This window comes from Mauremys mutica, chromosome 5 (assembly GCF_020497125.1).
Source record: "Mauremys mutica isolate MM-2020 ecotype Southern chromosome 5, ASM2049712v1, whole genome shotgun sequence".
In the NCBI taxonomy this organism is placed as follows: Eukaryota; Metazoa; Chordata; order Testudines; family Geoemydidae; genus Mauremys; species Mauremys mutica.
In genome coordinates this window covers 43691136-43713740 of record NC_059076.1, presented here as the reverse complement: position 1 = coordinate 43713740, position 22605 = coordinate 43691136, and the positions used below count along the sequence as shown (strand labels likewise).

At 41.7% G+C, this 22605-nt stretch overlaps 1 protein-coding gene and 1 long non-coding RNA gene across 9 annotated transcripts in view; one reads left to right on the top strand and one right to left on the bottom strand.

The window, feature by feature from the left end:
* The window catches only part of LOC123370970, a 114779-nt gene that overhangs the window by 22363 nt on the left and 69811 nt on the right, over positions 1-22605 (bottom strand). The gene's annotated exons all lie outside the window — the stretch shown is intronic.
* The window catches only part of PDE5A (phosphodiesterase 5A), a 93503-nt gene that overhangs the window by 33371 nt on the left and 37527 nt on the right, over positions 1-22605 (top strand). For all 7 annotated transcript variants that reach the window (XM_045017953.1, XM_045017952.1, XM_045017954.1 and 4 more), the window contains exons 4-10: positions 434-505; positions 2154-2243; positions 3728-3865; positions 5255-5322; positions 10639-10747; positions 14055-14139; positions 21989-22164. In XM_045017953.1, the coding sequence (XP_044873888.1) occupies positions 434-505; positions 2154-2243; positions 3728-3865; positions 5255-5322; positions 10639-10747; positions 14055-14139; positions 21989-22164 (738 nt within the window). The remainder of the gene's footprint in view (positions 1-433; positions 506-2153; positions 2244-3727; positions 3866-5254; positions 5323-10638; positions 10748-14054; positions 14140-21988; positions 22165-22605) is intronic.

Below are 22605 nucleotides of genomic sequence, written 5' to 3'. Positions count from 1 at the left end.
GCTAGGTGCTGTACAAACAGAACAAAAAGATGGTCCCACTCTCTTGTGTGAAAGACTCGTACAATCAATCTGAGTGACTGAGTGTGGAAAATGTCATCAAGTGCACAAAGTAAAGAAACTGGCAAATATGGGAAAAATGTCCACACTCTTTCTATTATAGCAATCTTAGGTGTCAGTAACAATAGTAGGTAAAAACATTCAATCCAGTAGTACAATTTTTTTTAGTTGAGAACATCCAATTCTAAAGAGCTAGTCAGTAATTTGTAAAAATAAATAAATTAAAACCATAGACCCAATTCTCTAACTAGCCAAATGTTGAGTGTAAAAGTACCTGTAATCAATGCTTGTCATCTTCTGTAAATATTGCTTTCCAGACCGTGCAGAGGCAAACTCCTCTTAGTTACTTAACTCTTCTTTATTTTCATTGCATTAGGTTGTTGGCGTGGCTCAAGCTATCAATAAGAAATCTGGAATTGGTGGGATATTCACAGAGCAAGATGAAAAGGTATAAGGGATGTGGAGAGAGAGAGTGTGTATCATCAGTGGTTTTCTTTTATGACAGCTAGAAATCTTGAAGTTATCCAAACTGCACTAATCTTTGAATAAGTAAAAAATGGTTTGATGAAACTGTAATTCTTTCTGAGGCATTGCAGAAATGTCAGTGTGAATCAGTTTAATTTCTGGGTCAGTTTGGTTTCTCTCTTCTATTAGGATTCACAGTGTTTCCATGCTTTATTGAATGTATTATAAAGGGGTGTAGGCTTAACAGCTAGTAGTTGAAGTCACCTTATCTCAAAGGAATGTCACAATGGACACTCAGTAGCAGCTTAACATTAAAACTAAAGCTTGCCAAGCAACTTTCAAAATTACTACATAACTTAATTTCTGTGTACACTAGTTGTAGAAAGAAATAAAGCACTGGATAAATTACAGTCATGTCTGACATAATCAGTAGTGCAGAAAGTGCATAGATTGTGAACTCTCACATTGCAGGCACTTTAAGAATGCTCTCAGACTTAACATGCAAACTGTGGTGCACCACGAAAGGCTGAAGTCAGGCCGAAGAAGTTGACTTAAGCCTTGGCAATAACAAAGTAAGAATTTACTCCTTCCCTGTTCCAATGGAATGCATAATGAACATCTGCAGGACATCAGAATTAATCCCTTTCCTGAAGAGAAACAGCCCTTGGCTTTGCTACTTAAGCAAGATTTGATTTCCACTTGTAAAAATATTCAGTTCCTTTTATACTAGATGCTCATTTTGTGTGTTCAGTTTTTAATGGTGAGATTTTAGTTGGGTTGGTTCCCCAAACTGCTTCTTATTCCAATACAGTTCTACCAGGATAAAACATGAAGCTCAATCATTTGTTTCTAAAAAAGATGGGAGATTCCTGCTGGCAATAAGAGATCAAGACCAACCAAAGAAAACATTTTATGTATGATTACCGAAAATAACCTTCAACGTACCAATTACTACCACAAAGTGAAAACAAAAAAAACTGCAGGGGGCCAGTAGCTTGGCTTGGGCTCAGCCAGGAGAGGGCCTTCAGATGTGGGGGGCTGGAGGCTCATCCCAGTGCTGGGGCCGGCCCGGCGGTGGGGGCCAGCAGCTCGGCCAGGAGAGGGCCTTCAGGGGCTGGGATGCTGGGGGCTTGGCTCAGCCAGGGTGGGAAGGGCCCAGTGTGGCTGGGATGGGTGGGCTGGGGCTCCTCTGGTCACGGGGGACCCCTCAGGGCTTCTCCTGTGTGTGTGTGTGGGGGGCATTTCAGGGCTCTGTCGTGTGGGGGAGCGGGGCCTTGGGCAGAAGGGGTGGAGTCAGTGCGCTAACCTCCCCAAAGCAGGGGTTCACCCGCCACCCAAGACGGGAGGGTTACTGCATAAGTTGCACAGATAATAACGCACATACCAAAGACCATTGTTTCTTCTTTCTGTGTATTTACAGGTTGACCACAAAACTGTACTGCCAGAGTTCTGGCCATAGCCAGGATGATTTGATGGACTTTTATTAAAAGATGTAAACAAACATATTTATATTGAAGCTGAAAGCTTGGAAAGAGAAAATAATAAAAACCTAGTTCTTCAGACACATTAAGTGGGCATTTTGGATGTGAAAATACAACCTTGTTAGAAACATTTAATTATCTGTTTTTCAGGATTTTGCTGCTTATCTGGCATTTTGTGGAATCGTTCTTCACAATGCTCAGCTATATGAAACATCACTGCTTGAAAACAGGCGTAACCAGGTATGTCCAACAGGTTTATTCCAGCCTGGGATGTGGCATTTGTGATGGGCAGGTAGTAGTTAGTACTTGTTATCTACAGCTTCTGGCTTTCACCATATGGTAGATGTTCCTTGCATATGTTAATTATTTATTTGTCTCTTTGTGGGGCTTCCTGTGCCTCTCTATTAAACCCTAGTACCAGCTGTCCTGCATAATGGGCTGGCAGCAGAATATTGAGTAAATTTCAGATTTTTTAAAAACTAATGCTTAAATTTAATTGGGAGCATGCTGCTTTAATACTTCATCTAGAGAGTTATTCCTGGACTCTGTGCACCTTGTGGAGGGCTGTGCATAAATACCTATAAATTCCTCCCCCATAAGTATCCTGGGTTCTGCATAAAGTCAGAATGTGTATTGCTGCATGTGCATGTTCCAGAGTGTGAGGCTTGTATAGCTCAAGCATTTCTGCCAAAGTTATTCTCATTCAGCCTGTTAGACTCCCTTACACCCACAAACAACCACTTACGGTATCTGCAGCAACAGTGGGAAGCAGAGCTGATCTTTCTGTGTGTTTCTAATTGTGCATCTGACAGCCATCCTCTTTGTTAAAGAGTTATTTATACCACTGCTATTTATTGAGGAAAGTATCTAGATCTACCACACACAATATGAAAAAAGGTGTATAGAAGCAAATGGGCAGAAACTGTTCCAAAGCTTTCCAGCAGGGTAGAATTTCAAAGTTGTTCCTTGAGTTTACAGATCAATAAACGTGTCAGGCTAGATTCTCAGACCCTGGTTCCATACCCTTCGTGCCACCTGAGTGGGGAGCAGGTGATATAATCCAGCCACATCTGGCTGGTTGAGAATTCTCCCAGCAGCATCTCCTAAATCTATCAGGCTGTAGTTGGATACTGTATCCAGGGCCGGCTCTAGCTTTTTTGCAGCCCCAAGCAAAAAAAACAAAACAAAACAAACAAACAAACAAAAACCTGCGTGGCAGCTGGAACAGCAAGGGGGGGAGGGGGCGGGAAACCAACCTGCCGCCCGGCTGGAGCAGCAAAGGGGGAGCGGGAAACCAACCTGCCGCCCGGCTGGAGCAGCAAAATGGGGGGGGGGGCTGGAAACCAACCTGCCGCCCGGCTGGAGCAGCAAAAGAGGGTGGGGCGGTGTTCACAATGGATGCCATTGATGACATCTCACATAGCCTGTTGCCCTGCAAAAACTTAAGAGATAGCTCAGTGGTTTGAGCATTGGCCTGCTAAACCTAGGATTGTGAGTTCAATCTTTGAGGGGGCCATTTAGGGATCTTAGGCAAAAATCTGTCTGGGGATTGGTCCTGTTTTGAGCAGGGGGTTGGACTAGATGACCTTCTGAGGTCCCTTTCAATGCTGATATTCTGTGACCAAAGTTATCAGACTGGGGAAAAAAATCCAAGAGGGTAATAAATATAATTATCATTTAACTCCTAGAATTAGAATTTTCACAAAGGGTTTCTTTTTGTCCAGGTGCTTCTTGATCTTGCTAGCTTGATTTTTGAAGAGCAACAATCTTTGGAAGTAATTTTGAAGAAGATAGCTGCAACTATAATCTCCTTCATGCAGGTGCAGAGGTGCACCATTTTCATAGTAGATGAAGATTGCACTGTGAGTATCAAGTGTGACTTCGTTTAAAGGGAGTAATGCTCTTGTTCTTTAGAGGCCCCTTAGGTCAGATTCTACATTTCCCTCCTACCATTTTGATTTGGTCACATTTTACACCCACTTTGCACAATTCAAATTACTACAGAAGTGCAAGGAACTGGAGAATCAGGCCTCCACTGTAAAGAAGAGGGAAGACAGAAAGGCAATGGTTGCAGTGTACTCTTCGGTTCACAGTAGCAGATTCCTTCTGTCCACACTTCTTTTACTAGCCTTCCATCACTGATCCACTACAACATTTTCTTCTCCCATTCTTATGCCTCCTCACCTCTGTTTGTATGACATCCTTTCAGTTTGGATGTCAATTCTTCAGGGCATGACCTCTCTCAGGGTCAGATTCTGTGGTATGGTGCAGCCATTTTGCACTGCCGGTTAGTGTAATCTGTCCCTCAGGTCATCTGAACCATCCCAGAGAGGATCACCTCCAGGGTTAGTATACTCCTCCCATGACAGAGAGCTGACATGGGCTGTTGCATTACTCACTCTCTGCGGCTCGTGTAGAAGGGAAAAGGGGAGTGGCCAGAGGAAGAATGATGTGGCCAAAACCAGCTACTCTAAATGAGACCTTGGCTTCACTTTGGGCCCTTTGTGGCCATAAGAGCATGAAGCTCAGGAGAAATTGCTCTGCAGAGCAGTACTAGCATCACAGGAATGCAAAAGAGAGATTTATGTCACTTATGCTCCCATTTGCATATGCACACACACACACTCTCTCTCTCTCTCTCTCTCATTTATGCTCTGTGCAATTTAGCCAAAACCCAGGGGTCTGGCCCGGTTCCTCTCTCTGCCTCAATTTCTCATCTATACAATGGGGATAATGATAATTCCCTGCCTCACAGGGATATGTGAGAATAAATTCATTGGTGTTTGCAAAATGCTCAGATACTACAGTGATAAGAAGCCATAAGGAGATCTAGCAATACATTTATTATTACAATGTATTGTTGCTCCTGCGACTCTCTACATCCAAGCAAAGTGACATGACTGAGGTGGATCACAAATACACTCTTAGTCTGGAATTGGGTAAATGTTAAAATAGACTCTTAGCTCTGGAGCTAACTGTTAGCAATTTGTAAACATGCCTGCCCTCACTGAGGGTGAATGTTCCCTGGAGATGCAAGGGTTTTCAGTGACACAGGGAGGTTAAATTTCCCTGTTCATGGGGCAGGCAGGGGGGAGGGAGTGTAAAATACAAGGATTTCTCTCTTTCCCCCTTAAGGCAGACTCAGTATAAATAATTGCAGCTGACTTTCTCCTTATTACTATTGTTACTGTTAATCAGGATTATGAATATTACTAGTTTCCATCCAATAAGAATCCTTTTTGTATTTGTAGGATTCATTTTCTAGTGTGTTTCACATGGAGTTTGAGGAATTAGACGATTCAGCTGATGTCCTGAAGAGGTAAAACAACTTGATCTGTATTTCTATTCATTACAGGCAAATGGAAATGACTGAAGAGACTTTGCTTTTAATAACTTTTCATGACAAATAACTTCAGTAAACAGAATTAGACAGTGCATTATTATCTACTGTAGGCTTTTACCCTGAGATATGCATGCACTGTTCCCATTGGTATCAGCAGAGTTGGTCACACAGTTGTGTCTAAGGGCAGCTTTGTTTAATTTTCTTAATTTCATGCAGTGTTTTCAGTGTTAAAGACCAATGGACAATGTGTGCTCTAAACCTTTTTCCTACACTGTGCTATTAACTGTCTCCCCAAAAGCCTGTTCACGTTCATTTTAAATATAATTGTTTTAGATTTTGATAACAGTTTTAACATCACAAGCATTTTCTTCCAAAGAACGAGAAATTAAAGCAATACAGAAAATTACACCACCCAGCACAACCAACTTTCAATGGCCCCTGGAGTATGGCTCCCATAGCCCCCTGAACATGGCTCTAAGCACAGAATGGGAAGTATGGCACATTAATGCAGCCTTTTTCTGTTGATTTAGAAGGGATGTGAACTGAGAGGAGTATACAGGGCTCTTCCATGCCACCCTTTACTTGTCTTGTCCTGCTCTGCAGAGACCAGCAGAAGGATCATTGGTAATAAGCAGCAGTATGTGAGCCAGAGTACACCGGACCATTGGCTACTGTCCTAACCTGCCTGCATACAATGTCATTCTCCAGTTATAGAGCCTTAACAGAAATATTTCCACCCTGCCACTTAGTGGAATGCCTTGCTAGCTTACATTTCAAGCAGGGCAGGTATCGGAACTTAGGAAAAACCTAAGATTTTTGGGTGTGGTTTTAAGTGCTGAAAATAATCTAGAAAATGAAGTTAGAACGTCATGTAAACAAAATATTTTCATATAGACTTTCAGTATTGGGGATGGGGGGAGTCCAATATTAAATCAGTTTCATTCCACTGCATAGTTTTTGTGAGTTCTTAATAATTTAGTATCCTAGGAGTTCTGGTTAGGCCTTAAATTCTGATTATATGGCTTTGTACAACAGCGACACCTACTGGCTGAACATGTATTATTATTACTATTATTTTATTAAAAGGCGGCAAAGAGTCAAACAGATCCAGACTAACACGGCTACCCCTCTATTATTTTATTATTATTATTATTATTATTTATTTTAAAAAATTGCAATAGTACCCAGCGACCTCAATCAAGATTACACCCCCACTGTGCTATCATCATCATCATCATGTTCCTATTACGCCTCCGGCATTTAGGACAGTGACGAAGCTCCTCCTTTCCTGTCTATTTCTGGCAAGTCTTTCAGTGGTTCCCCAGCTGTGCCCCAGGTTTTTCAGCTCAGCTTCCACAACTCTTCGCCATGTTGTTTTTGGGCGGCCTTGTTTTCACTTGCCTTGAGGTGTCCATCTTATTGCTACTCTGGTGATGGAATCAGTTTCCATCCGAAGCACATGACCAATCCATCTCCAATGCCTCCTGGCAATGATGGTGCTCAGATCCTCTTGGCTGCACTGTGTCAATAGATCTTGGTTTGGGATTGTTCTGGGCCAAAAGATATGGAGGTGCTAGGCCAGAGGTAGGCAAACGACAGCCACATCCGGCCCGCGGGACCGTCCTGCCCAGCCTCCAAGCTCCTGGCCCGGGAGGCTCGCCCCCGGCCCCACCCCTCCCCCCCAGCCTCAGCTCACTCGCTCCACCACCGGCGCAATGCTAGTCTGGGCAGCGGGGCTGCGAGCTCCTGGGGCAGCGCCGCTGCAGAGCCCAGCCTGATCCAGTCTCTGTGCTGCACGGTGGCAGTGGTGACGGTGTGGCCCGGCTCCAGCCGGGCGGCACGGCTGTACTGCTGCCAGCCATCAGTGCTCCAGGCAGCGCGGTAAGGGGCCAGGGAGCGGGGGTGGGAGGGATGGTTGGATAGAGGGCAGGGAAGTTTGGGAGTGGTGGTCAGGGTCGGGGGTGTGGATAGGGATCGGGGGTGATTGGAGGTGGAACAGGGGATTGAATGGGGGCAGGGGTGCCGGGGGGGGGCAGTCAGGAAGGAGGTGGGTTGGATGGGGCAGCAGGGGGCAGTCAGGGGCAGAGGTTCTGGGGGCAGTCAGGGACAGGGAGAAGGGGTGGTTGGATGGGGCAGGGGTCCTGGGAGGGCCATCAGGAATGAGAGGAGGGGTTGGATGGGGCGGTGGGGGTCTGAGGGAGGTCAGGGGACAGGGGGCCCAGAGGGGCTATCAGGGAACAGGGGGGTTTGGAAGGAACAGGAGTCCCTGGGGGGGGGGGCGCAGATAGGAGGTGGGGGCCGGGCCACTACCCCCTCCCCTAACCGGCCCACCATACAATTTATGAAACCTGATGCGGCCCTCAGGCCAAAAAGTTTGCCCGCCCCTGTGCGAGGCACTGTACAAATACACAAGATAACATGATCCTTGCCACAACAAGCTTATAAATATGGCCCTGATCTTGCAAAGATTTAAGTGTGTGTGTGTGTGTGTGTGTGTAACTGTAGGTATATGAATAGTCCCTTGAAATCAGTTAGGGACTACTCATGCCTAAAGTTATATACATACTTACATCTTTGTAGGGTCACAGCCTAAGAAAGAGCTTGCAGCCTATGAATAGCTGTACCTAAAGACTATCCTGTAGGTCTGTGCAGATGTACAAAAAACAGCTCAGGTAGGCACAAACCTCTAGTCTAGAATTTACCTGTGAGAACCATTCATGAGAAGTGTGAACAGCTCTGCTCAGTTGTAGAGCAGGCAATAATCATTGTATAAGCCGTCTGTATTTAATTGGTGCTGTACTTTTAATCCAGGATCTCAAAATACTTTACAAAGGTGGGTGTTGTTCCTATTTTATAGGTAGGGAAACTGAGGCACAGGGTGGTGATTGGCAGAATCAGGACTAGAATCCAGCATCCTGACTTCCAAGCCCCTTTTGCAATAACTCAGGACACCATTCACTTAATTATTCAATTTGGGTAAAAAGAAAAGACAGAGGCAATAACTGGATTAATGTGCCCACATGAAATAGATTCCGAATTTAACCTCAGTCAAAGAATCTGTACGTAAAATGCTGGACTATCATCCATTCTCCAACTTTTTCTATTTATTACCAAAATATTATTTCATGTAGCACTGAGGGCTGACTTTTCAAAACCGTGAGATTAAGTTGTACACAGGGCACACTATTGGATATGCAATGTACAGCATCCAGTTTGAGCATTGTGTGCTCGACTGACCTCTTTTTGCTGTTGACTGTTTCACATATGCAATTTTCGCACATATATTTGAAAATTCAGCTCAAAGATTCTGGCTCAAAGTGGCAAAAGGTTTTGGTCTATTTTGGGACTTGGACTTACATGCCAGCACAAGAGAGTGAAGGGGGAATGCTTGCTTACTCCCTCCTCTAGAGCAGGTGGATGGCAAATGGGCAGGCCTTGTCTCCTTCCATTCATACTTCCCTCCTGCTTGCTGGTGCATGCTTCTGCGAGTAGTTTATTGCTTGTAGAGGCCAGCAGTGAAGTCTTCTCACAGGCAAGGGAAGCAGGGAGGGAATTTTGGTCCTCTGAGTCATAATTCCTTCCCTGAAATATTCTTGGGGCAGCACAGCTATATGCCGCCTTTTATGGTGGGCTGCCTTGTGATCCATCCAGCCCATTGAAGGCTGATGCTCTAAGGTCACAGTTTCAGGGGACATAAAAGGCATTAGGTAGAATAAATTATTATACAAGATACTCTCTGATACTCATCACATAATCTGTGTGCTGAGTCGTGCCCAAAATCAGGCCAGTCTTCAGAAGTGCAGGGTTTGTCTCTAAATAACAGAATTTATTACATAGAAAAGAATGCTTTCCTGTCTCCAGTGTTGTGCATGGATTCTTTGGACATGTGCATTTACATATGAAAAATAATAGACTCCTACTCACAAGTCAAAGAGAAAATGCAGACGCTGATGGGAACAGGTATATCTATAGGAAATGGGCGCTCTCCCAGCATGGGTGGGGAAGGGCTAGGACAAGAATCAAAGTGCCTTAATTAAATACATAAGCACTAAGCAATTAGAAAAGAGATGATTGATTTTGTAAAGTTATTTTAGGCCCTGATTTGGGGGAAACAGATGTTCTGTGTCAATAACGCAATCCCCATGCAATTAATTGTTCATTCATTCAAGAGCGCATTTTACATGAACTTAAAAGCAGAAAATTCATAAATGTTGCCATCTGTTCTCAGTTGAAAAATATGTGAATTTCATCTATTATTGATTTTCTAATGTGTCAGATTTCAAATGTGAACACACATTCAGCTGGTTGAGGTAACATCTTTTATTGGACCAACATCACCCTCTAATATCTTGGGACTGACATGGCTACAACTACATTGCATATATTCATCTGTCATTCATTTTTTATCCTTCATTCTTGTAGACTACATTGATTTATTTCCTAAGTTTAGTATTTTTAATACATCTCTAACTATCCTAACATTTAAAGAGTATAATTTCCTCTGAATGCTTACACAAGACATAACTAAATTTTACAGCTTAACTACATCAGAAAGTTGCACTGGTTTATCTTAAATAAGTTTTTAAACCAATTTAGTTAAATTGGTGCAAATCCCTGTGTGGATGCTTATATTTCAATTGAAATCAGGCTTATTTCAGCTGAGCTTAAATCAGTTAGGGACAAGTTTAAACTAAACTGAAATAAGCCAAACTTAAACCAAAATGTCAGCAGAGCGGTTTGCACTAAAACAGTTGATTTTTAAACTTGAGTTATACTTGTGCAGCTTTTTCATGTAGACAAGTCCTTAGCAGAACCACAAATATGTAGAGAGAACTTGTATGGATTTTAATAGAAGTCACTTGCGTGCATGGAGCGCTAAATACACCCACACATCTCCCGTGTTTCATTTGTAATCGATTAAACAAAATAAACACGTGCATCAGAGATAAGGCTTATAATGTTACTCTCAGAATATTGTTAATTGTTTGGTCTTTTGTAACCTTAGTGATGTGCACAGTATGGAATGGCTGGACATTATCATATCTGTTAGTTTAATTTAAATGAGACGTGGATATGCAAAATTGGACTGTCTGAGTCATCTAACTGTAGCACAGCCTACTATTGTGTGTTGGGTTGGAGATGATGGTGGATCTGTGCTAGGGAATTGATCACACCTTTCCCTTTGATTTACACATGTTGATATACTTTACATTTGCTTAGAATTATTGCATGTGCCAGTGTCATAGAAAGAACACCATGAATAATATCTGTCTGTCCTTGCTGTTCCATCAGGGACTATGATGCAAACAAAATAAATTATATGTATGCTCAGTATGTCAAGAATACCATGGAGCCTCTTAATATACCAGATGTCTGCAAAGACAGAAGATTTCCATGGACAGTAAGTAAAGTGAAATTGGGTTTGGAATCCAGTAATAAAAGACACAGATGATTTTTTGTTTACCTTTCATATATGACCTAGTCTTGTGTGTTCTACCCTTATTACTACTATCATTGCTGTATTTACTGACTGCCGATGCTCAGAACTGTTTAAACTTCGAGGAAGATACACAGTCCCTGACCCAAGGAGTTTACAGACAATACAATTCTGATACACAGTGGGGCAGGATAGCTAGAAGATGGATTAATCACAAAGAAAATCAGTATAAAAATAAATCTAATTATACTTATTTACTAGAGAATACATGTTCCTAGGCCAAGAGAAAGAAGTATGTTTTAAGGGAGGTTTTAATGAAGACAGGATGGAGGCTTTCCACATCAATCCTGAGGATTGGTCACCACAGTTTGCTGTAAGATTTGGGAGTAGACTCAGAAGTTCTTTCTCCCACTTTTGGTCTCGGAGAGGTTAGCCATGATACAGATGTGAATAGTTTGCTGATCTGAGGAAGGCACAACTGCACTTCTCTTCAACACCTCATGCTTCCCAGTCCGCAGAGCAGCATCAGGAAGAGCCAGCTTGTGGCAGGGTGTCCCAGAGACCACTTGGATAGAAGCTGGAGGTTTAGGAAGGAAGGGACAATTGGTAACAGACCAGTGTAGTGGAAAGCCCAAGCAACAGCTCTAGTGCCCTGGCGTCCCTGTCAGCAAAAAGCAAACCTGTGCCTCTTACTCCCAGAACAGTGCCTGGAAAGCCACCTGGCCGCCTTGTTACACTTTTGCAAAAGCAGGTTGGTTTACTATAACCTAATAAATTTGTTGGAAGCCTCTTAGACAGTGGATGAGGGAGAGAGTGGGAAGGGGGAGGGAGTGTATTCTTGTCAGCAGATGGGCTTCCACTATACTCTCTCCCTTCTGGGGTCAAGCAGCAGGCAGGGCAGAAGGTACAATAGCCAACAAGATTGTTCCAGTAACTGGATAATAGGGGCTGTGGAGAGCTATGCCGTGCTTCCACTTTCAGCTGTGCACACTGGGAGCTAAGTGCTGTGCGCTTTGCAGAGTAGAGCCCACGACTAGCCCCATTTAATGTCTCACCGGAGGGGGTGGGGGGACAAAATGGATGTCCTAGATTAGATAGACAAAATAGGTGACTTTGGCAGAAAATTTAAAATACATAAAAGAAACATTTGGGGACCAATTTCAAACAGGTGTTTGTTTAGGACAAGCCCTTTGATTTGGCAGCAGAATTTGAATTTTGTGTTTATGCAGAAATGCATTGTTCCCTGGGCTCTAAATGATTTATTATGCCTAAGAAAAATGTTGACATGCATTTACTTCTAGATACGTGTGCATACATGGGTAAAGAGGAAACAATTGTACTACTGGAGAGGAATTCTGGATAATCTGTTTCTTCAGCACAATGACACTGAGTCCACACCTTATACTCCTTTCATATCTATTCTCCCTCCCTCCATCTCTCCAAACAATTGTCTATTTTCTGTAAGCAGGGTGCATTGTGGGGTGCTCCAAAGTCCACTCAAGTCAACGGAGAGACTCCATGGGCTTTGGATTAGGCCACATATGAACATTACCTTGGGGCCATTGTTTCCCCTCCTCCTCCAAGCACTTAACTAGCTTTCATGAAAGTCATCCTTCAGTGTCTTTCAGCTGCAGTTGCTAGAGAGTTAGAAGGGAAGGAACATTTGGGACAAATAATGGTTGCAGCTTGGAGAAAAGGTTAATGGTTTAAACATTAAACAATAGGGAAATCAATGGAAGAGACAGGAGAAGAGGAAACAGAAGAGTGGCAAGAACAGAAGGAAATATCAGGGAGCGACAAAAGAGGAGAAAGGGGGAAGGAAAAATGGAGTGACAATGGACAGAAGGGAAGGACATGCATGAAAAGGGAAGAATAAGAGTAGAAAACAGAGATCTCCATGGAGTGGATAGGATAATGTTCACCACTGACTCAAGTTAATGGAAAAACTTGTCAGCTAACCAAGTAGAAACCTTGTGCACGGCTAACACACCTTAGAAGGGCAGCATGCAAGGTCGCACTCCAGTCCACACTGGCATAGAAAATAACAGATGTCTATTTGTCATTTTGAGGAAAGCAAGCAAATCTTTGGTTGATTGCTGATGTTCAAAGAAGGAGAATTGGTGTATTGGGATGAGAGACGAATCATGAAATCAAGACTCCCTGCCAGTTTCTTTTCTTTCCATCCCAGTTTGGGCTTTAGGACTCTCGATAACCCCCAAAGCGTTATCAGCTCATTTCTCATCAGCACCCTGCACCTGTTGCAAATTGTTGCATTTATAATGATTAAGCTTACCCTTGAGTATTCAGACAGACATCCTCATACCTGTGTAACTAGACTATTGAGCAAGTGTATAAAGTGCAGCAGCAGATCTTTGAAGATATGTGTCTGTGCCCCTGAGAGGAGAGTTGAGACAATAGTTGTTACCACCATAAATTAAAACATTGTAGACAAGAGCAACACACTATAGGTCACTGTGTTCCAAACTGTGGTCTGTGAAGAGCTGGCTGGCTTCGGGGGCTGGTGTTCCTGCTTATTTCCAGTTAATTTCACAGGTATCCAAGCTCTTAATTGCAAAGAAATGCCTAGAGTCATATAAAGCATTACACATTACATCATCCCTTTGAAAGTTTTCTACAAAGAATAGCATATGCTCTCCTACACTGTAGGCAAAATGTCCCTTTATTTGTGCAATGATCATGCCTGTAAGGCTAAAGAGAAACTAACTGAGGCAGCCAAGAATCGAAGAAAGTTCAGAGCTGAAATATTAGCATGCTAATATTTTTTCCTTCCCTTATATGGAATCAGACATTGGGCCATGCTTTGTTCTTGTACTAGGTGTAACAGAGCAGAATTAGGTCCATTTTCTTTCATTACTTAAGAATCCTCACAACTGGGGAAGTGGAGAAGGAATCTTAGAGCCCCACTAATTTCTCCCCAGCTACCCTAAATTGAAAAATCTGTCCCAAGTGTACAGTAGAGTCATTTTCATTCTAATGAAAGGAACTATCATAAAATGAAAAAGTAGACCCAAAAGACTGTAAATTCATCTTGAAACTTTGTTATTACTCTATTTATTTATTTATTATTCCCTAGTCCCCATTATGCTAGATGCTGCACAAACACATATGAAGACATGGTCCCTGCCCCCAAAGAATTTATAGTCTAAGAATTACAGTTTTATAATCTGCCTTCCTTGCATGGCCTGCCAATCAGGGCTCGTGAATAGATCTCTCTGTAAGTTTTTAACTATATTCTTTATTTGCTTAACAGAATGAAAATGCAGAAAATCTAAACCAGCACATAAAAAGTTTGCTTTGTACACCAATAAAAAATGGGAAGAAGAATAAAGTGATAGGTATTACCATTTTGATTTGTTTACATTTCTACTTGCACACTGCATGCCCAGTCATTAAACAAAATATCATAACATACATCTAACTGTTGTCTTTATGTGAGATAAAATGTATTGATATTATACTGCTGGTATGTAACTATGTAGGATTTTTTTGGATACTTGTGTATAATTGCTATACAGAAGTATTTCTGTACTCCAGAGTAAAATCTCAGCAACATGAAATCTAAAATCACAAGAGAAAATCCTTAAGCACAATGAAATAGTCATCATGCTTTTAATTCAGGGCACCATCATACTCCTGTCTGTCATTTTTTTACCTACTATAGGTGAAAAAATACCAATAACACCTCAATTATTTTTTTCTACTTTTTCTATTTATCTCCTTTGTGCGCCTGACAGTGCTCTGTTGCTAATTATTTCCATGGTATCCCCTGTAGACAGTCAGAGTTCCTTGTTCTTTTTATGGGTCTTTTGCATGGCAGTAGGTAAGAGAAAAGCTTTTCTTTAAAAAATAAGAAAATATAAAAGCCTGAGACACCTGGCATATAGACTAAGGGGAAGAAGAAGCACCTGAAACTACTTTTCTTTTATATTTTATTTAGATTTCATGTTGATAGTTACTATTTAACATTTAGACATGCTCCATTAATGTGACAAATTGTGTTAAAATTCCAGTCTAATCAATATTGTATTGAGGAACAGGAAGGACAATCTATGGGATGTACTCTCTAACCATCCAACTCATTTGTGCCACTCAGCTGGTGTAAAGAGGCCAGAACTGATCACAACTGGTCAGCTGAAAATCCCCTTGTTGGAGGGGAATACCCAGGAGATGACAGGTGAAGATTTCAACACTAGCACACTTAACAACAACGCTTCTGGCCTGGGGGCATTTTGGGGAGAAGGTGGAGCTGCACCCATTAAGCATCCAGCATCAGTGGTGCAAGTTGGAGCTGCTCTAACACTCATCAGGGGTATGACAGACTGGCCTGATTACAGATCTGGAAATGGTTCTGAGGAAGCCCCCACACCCAGAGCAGGAAGCAGAGCTCAACCACAAGAGTGAAACCCTAAGGGTCAAACATGAATTTCTTCTAAGTCCTTACACAGAAGAATGCTCATTGTCCTCAATGGGAGTTTGGACTGATTGATTGGAATTCACTTGGGTAAAAGCTCAGCCAAACCTAAGGAAGGGCCTCAGGATCTCCTCCATAGGCATTTCACATAACGCTAGTCTAGATTGGGAGTAAAGATGTATTTTTAAAACAACTAACATTTTAAAACTTCAATGTGGAGATAGAAAGATTTATTGTAACAGGTCAAGGTGGACTCTACTGGGTAGCCTGGGGTTCATCTCAACTAACATACCTGTTAAAATACAGCTGGCAGTGCATATTGGGATTTAGGTAACTTGGAAGGCTTCGTATAGATTTTTGCATACAGCATACACGATTATGGGAAAATAATGGATGGGATTCTAGATGGCACCTCTGAGAGGGGCAGCACCAAACTTGCAGCCCAAGGGATGTGGGAAGCTATGGTGGTTTTAAGCCACAATGTGGGTCTTGATATAATGTAGACTGCCTTGGAGGTCTATATAAGTTATGACAGCCTCCCTATGGACTGAAGCCCTACATGTGGTGGCCCTGCCCCTGATGTGTCCCTCCTGTCTCCAGCCCCACCCCCATCACACTCTCTACTACCAGGCTTACAAGGGAGTTCTCTGAGAGCGGTTTTCCTCAGTTCCTGCATCAGGAGAATCCTCCTCATGCCAGATCTGGGTGTTTGAAGTCCCTTTACATCACTCCAGACCTTTTAGCCAGAGTACAGGGCTCAGAGTCTGGGTGAGGAGCTCACCCTAGGTATTCTTAGTCATTAAAGTCTCCATACCATAGGCCTTTAAATATGTTTACAGTGTGAAAATTCTCTAAAAAGAAAAGTGAATCAAAGGAGGAAAAGCTAGAAAGGTAGAAAGTGCATCTAATGAATGATCCAGTGACTAGGTAGTGCCAAAAGTCACTCTTCACACTCAGTACAACTTCATGACAATCCGGCCAAGCAGCTAGATGTTACTTGTATGAATTATTCAGAGTAATTATTATGCAGAATAATTCAGCATCTATATCCTTTAGCTAGTGGAACAGGCCCAAGGTAATAAATGACACTTTGTCGCGGTTTTCATTTAATGTTGATGTAATCTTTTACTATAGTCTGTAACATGTCTTATTACAAGATCTTGTTTGTTGTTTGAACAAAGCTGTAAAGAGAAAATCTACTTCTATTCCCCATTACACTTGTGTAAATCTAGAGTAACTCCACTGAAATCACTGGATTTCACTTACTGATGTAATATACTGTAAGTAAGCGGTGAATCAGCCCCAAAGAACAGAAAAATGTCTGCAAGTGGGTGAATATAATAAATGTATGGTCTTGTGTAAAGTTACAACAGGTTTTATATTTCATGCAGTTATGAGATATTTCTTTAAGAAATCAGTGGTTTCAATCATAAGGTGAGATGGTTGGTACTGTGTTTTGCTTGGTGAGTACAATTGTATAATCCTTTCATGGGATCCACATAGCTCCAGATTTTGTCTCACTTTCTGATGTTTCTCCCATTTAGTGTAAGCATCTCTATTATTGCTATAGGTCAACCACCCATTCTTCAAGTGAGCAGTTAGTTTTTGTTAAAAAAAACTGAAATAGGAACAAAAATAAGCAGGGTTTTATTTATAATTTTTGTTGCATTTCATGATGGTGGTCAGAATGTTTCTTTGTGTTAGTAAAGAAGCAAGCACCAGGAAAAGTTGATTTGGGAGTTAAAATGAAAATATTTAAAACATGATCATTTATCTCCTGCCACTTTCTCATTTCCCTGATGAGTTTTTACCCTAAGATTAACAAGGGCAGCTCATGTTCTCATAGTTTTTTCCCTGTATCCTGCATATTACTTATACAGCTCTTAGAGCACTGACCCACAGTGTCTGCCCCTACTTACTCTTTCTAGGATTCTGTTGCTTCTGTGACAGCACAGTGGCAATGCTGTTATTGGTCCTATAGGGTAACATTTTCGAAAGCATCTAAGTCCCATTTCAAAAGAGACTAAAAGAGGTATCTAGGACCTTAAGGCCTGTTGACTGTCAAACAGGATTTCAGTTCCTATATGCAAGTCACTTTTTTGAAAGTGGAACTTCAGTTCATACAGTGTATCTGCACTTTGAGCTGGAGGTGTAATTTCCAGCTTCGGTAAACATACATATGTTAGCTTTGATTGAACTAGGGATCTAAAAATAACAGTTTAGCTGTAGCAGGATGGGCTAGCCACCTGAGTAAGTATATAGGGAACATGCTCTGGACAGCTAGCCTGTCCCACCACCCACATTACCACAGCCACACTTCAGTTTTTGGCATGCTAATTTGATCAAAGTGAGTGCATGCACGCTACCCCAACTGGACATTCCACCTCCAGCTTGAAGTGTGAATGTACCCTAAAGTCACTTTGGAGCTTTTTAAAATGTTATCCCTGGTCTGTAGATTTGCAGGGTTAGAAACCATTTATATGTGCCTTTTCCAGCAGCAAGAAGTTACCCAAGACTATATAATGGGGACAGTTTCTGACTCATAGTCTTAAGGTCAGAAGGGACCATTATGATCATCTAGTCTGACCCTCTGCACAATGCAGGCCACAGAATCTCACCCACCCACTCCTGTAACAAACCCTAACCTATGTCTGAGTTACTGAAGTCCTCAAATCATGGTTTAAAGACCTCAAGGTGCAGAGAATCCTCCAGCAAGTGACCCGTGCCCCATACTGCAGAGAAAGGTGAAAAACTTCCATGGCCTCTGCCAATCTTCCCTGGAGGAAAATTCCTTCCCGACCCCAAATATGGCAATCAGTTAAACCCTGAGCATGTGGGCAAGACTCACCAGCCAGCATCCAGGAAAGAATTCTCTGTAGTAACTCAGAACCCACCCCATCTAACATCCTATCACAGACCATTGGGCATATTTACCTGCTAATAATCAAAGATCAATTAATTGCCAAAATTAGGCTATCCCATCATACCTCCATAAACTTATCAAGCTTAGTCTTGAAGCCAGATATGTCTTTTGCCCCCACTACTCCCCTTGGAAGGATGTTCCAGAACTTCACTCCTCTAATGGTTAGAAACCTTTGTCTAATTTCAAGTCTAAACTTCCTAGTGTCCAGTTTATATCCATTTGTTCTTGTGTCCACATTGGTACTGAGCTTAAATAATTCCTCTCCCTCCCTGATATTTATCCCTCTGATATATTTATAGAGAGCAATCGTATCTCCCCTCAGCCTTCTTTTGGTTAGGCTAAACAAGCCAAGCTCTTTGAATCTCCTTTCATAAGACAGGTTTTCCATTCCTCGGATCATCCTAGTAACCCTTCTCTGTACCTGTTCCAGTTTGAATTCATCCTTCTTAAACATGGGAGACCAGAACTACACACAATATTCCAGATGAGGTCTCACCAGTGCCTTGTATAACGGTACTAACACCTCCTTATCTTTACTGGAAATACCTTGCCTGATGCATCCCAAGACCGCATTAGCTTTTTTAACAGCCATATCACATTGGTGGCTCATAGTCATCCTGTGATCAACCAAACTGTCGTGTATTGGTTTCTGACGCAGTTGTCATCCAGCTTCCTATTTCTCAACCACCCACACCATTGAATTCTGCAGAATCCCAAGTGTGTGTTGTTTTGTAGAAGGGTTTCCAATTACTACATTTGGGAAATGGGAGAATACTTCATAGTCAGCGCTCCTACCTCCATATGTATTTTTGGGCTTCATTTCATGGAGACAGATTGTTCTTAGCCACCAGCTCCATGTAGCTGATGGAAACAGAAGGTCCTCAGAGAGGAATTATCTTTAACTTGTCTAGTTCTCAGGATTTACATTTTATACAAGCTGCTTTTATGGGACTGTAGTGCACTGGATAATCTCTTGTTTTGAATACTCTACCGATGCCCAGAAGGTTGAGTTGAAGATTGAAATGATTTGGGCACAAGTAGGAATTTTTCACTTTGCTTGTTGCTCTAGGACAGACTTTTAACTCCTCAGACAGGTTTTTCTATTGTTGTTTGCTGTTTAAATTCATGATTAAACATCTCAGGCAGGCTGCATTATGTAGGTATATTTTTATTTTTAAGCTAAACGTCTCTGATAAGAACAGTAAATTTTTCTGGGAGAGCAGCTTTCTCCATCTGCAACAAAGAAAGAAAACCTTTCTGTTTGGTCTCCTTTTGAGCCTGCATACCCTTTAAATATGTGCTGAGAGCATTATAGAAACCTTCTGTGGTTTTATAAGTATGCCCCAAAAAAGAATTTGGGCTCCTTTAATTCTGACGTGCATGGAACCATTGATGCCTCATGGGAAAACTTTTGAAAAACATTCTATTTAGAGAGTGCTTTGGCTTATATATCATGCAGTATATTTACTGTAATTCTCTCCCCCTGTTTTTATTAATAGAGTCATTTACATGAAAACAAAATCTATGTTTTTCAGAGTTCATCTGATCTTCTGGTTTAGTCACTGCTGGAAGTCATCATCCCCTATTCATTACATCACAGTTGCTATGGAAATGTCATTATAATGTCATAAACAGCACTAAACAGAGAGCCGAAAGTGAGATCCATGAGATTGTCCCACACCCTCAAAAGAGTCTAATGATAGATCAGTTCCTCTTCCACAGAGGGAAACCAATCCATTTCCCAGTGAATTCTTATTCGTCGTTGTGTATTATCTATATAGCTGTAGTGCTGAAAGGTCCCAATGAGGGATCAGTGAATCACTGTGCTAGGCACCATACTCCTACATCACAAAAAGACAGATTTTGCCCCAAAAAGTTTATAATTCAATTGCAACATTCCTATCGATCTCTGTGAGAGCAGGATCTGGTCTGGGAGAATTTCCCATAATAGGGCATAATTTGGCAAAAAAGGGACACTGTTACTGTGCTATAAGTAGATTGGAAACTGTTCCGTGTACAGAACCTTTACATTTCAAAGAACTCATTCCATATGTAGGTGCAGCAATCATTTTGTTCTCAGAGTTGCTATAGACTGTTACAGAGAAGACACGTCAAGACTTTGATCTTTCTTCTTGTTTTTCCTTAATGTAAAATGAGTAATTTTAGACCATAAGTGTAGATTGCTAGCAATGGTGGGAATTTTCTGTAAACATTCCGTAGTGTAGACAAGGCCTTAAAAAGGAGCTGATTACACCCGCTCTCGATATAGTTGCAAAATCATTTCCATTATAATTCCCACCCCACCCCCACTCCCCTTTTCAGAAGCTGAGAGCAGCTCTGGCATTGTTGAGGCTCTGAGCCTAAGACTGCATATTATAAGAAACAAAAAGCCAGGGATCCAAATTCTGCTCCCATTTACAGTGGTGTAATTCCAGAAGCAAGAAAATGCAAAAGTTACAGTTCCAATAGCAGTGTTAGTTGGGTGTCACCCAAAATAGTGTTTTGTATTCCTATTTTATTGGTGAAATATATAGTTTAATATATTATTGTTTAAACTGTTAAATGTGGCATAAAAAGCACAGAATATGCAATATGACAAAACTATATCTTCAATCATAATTTTTGCATTTCCTAACTCATTATAATTTTTAATTGTTCATCTGTAACTTTCCAGTGGCATAATTATTTACATTTGATCAGGCAAGTGTTTGCCCTCATAGTCAAAAATGTTAGAGGCGTATACACAGAAAGTTGTGTGTGTATATTACTGAACAAAGTCAGTAGAACTTGGTAATAACATCTATAGCTGTTTATTTTTAATAATAAGCCATCTGCAGTTAGGGCTTGATCCAAACCCAACTGAAGTCAACAGGAGGCTTTCCAGTGACTTACATGGGCTTTGATCGGGCCCTTTATTGGAGAGACCACATCTCCATAGAACAGTGGTGGGCAACCTGCGGCCCATGGGCCGCACGCAGCTCATCAGGGTAATCTGCTGGTGGGCCATGAGACAGTGTTTATATTGACTGTCTGCAGGCATGGCTGCCCGCAGCTCCCAGTGGCCATGGTTCGTTGTTCCCAGCCAATGGGAGCTGCAGGAAGTAGCAGCCACCACGCCCCTGTGGCCCGCATTGCTTCCTGTAGCTCTCATTGGCTGGGAACGGCAAACTGCGGCCACTGGGAGCTGCGGGCGGCCGTGCCTGTGGATGGTCAGTGTAAACACTGTCTTGCGGCCCACCAACAGATTACCCTTGACGGGTCGCAGTTTGCCCACCACTGCCGTAGATCATAGCAAGCACACTTGAACTTTGAGCCTGAACTTGAAATATTTTCAGTTTAGTTTTTTTTTTTAACTTTCCGGTCTTGTTTCAAATAAGGAAGTGCAAACTTTATGTGCCACTATCCTGACATTCAAAACTGTTCTTTTGGCATGGTTACAAAAATCTAATTAGCCTCTGACTTAATCCCTAAAGACAATTTGTCCTTCAATCTAAAGTACTTTTAACAATAAGTCAAGAAGAAAACTACCCTGTAGAATTTTGCAAGATAATGCAGGCTATTCAGAGCTACATATCTGCATTGTAGACCTTAATGAATACTTGTAAATCCACAGAACAACATATAGTAGTGTAGTTTTTATTCTTTGGCATATGAAAACAAATCTAGTAAAGTCCTTTTATAGCACTCTGATTTGTGTCCTGTATATATTTGTTTTAAAAATACATTGATTATTTGTTTTATAGACTATAAGAATTCAGAGAGCTAATATCTTGTCCTGTTTTGTTTCACATAAGTGTGGTATTTTAGCAATTGCTATATTACTTCTTTTCATTCCTGTGACCTGATGTAGGGGTTTGTCAGCTTGTAAATAAGATGGAAGAAAACTTGGGCAAAATCAAGGCTTTCAACAGAAATGATGAACAGTTTCTGGAAGCCTTTGTCATCTTTTGTGGCTTGGGGATCCAGAATACACAGATGTATGAAGTTGTGGAGAGAGCCATGGCCAAGCAGATGGTGACATTAGAGGTGAGCTCAAAATCTAGGCAATCCTTATTTGGCTCAGTATATAATCTAATTTTGGTCCAAATTCTGCTTTCCCTACTCACAACCTAAAACTACTCAGATGAGTAAAGTGAGCAGAATTTGGCCCCCTGCATTAACAGGAGCTACACTTATTTGCTGCTTGTTTCCATATTTGAATGCATCGTATTTTATGTGTTGTTGTATTTTAACTGCACTCATGGGATCCAGTGAGTCTGCCTTCCCTAAACACCAGGCTGCACACTGATTACAGTGATCAACACAGTTGGTTTGTCCAATTGCACAGAAAGAGGAAATGGTGTGGAGGATTAGGGGTGTCCTCTTTGAGGTTTTCTGTGATGATTTTGGCTCAGTTCTTTAGACAAACCAGCATATACAATAACAGCAGGATTACTGTAGGCTTTCTGCAACTTCCTCGAAACTCCA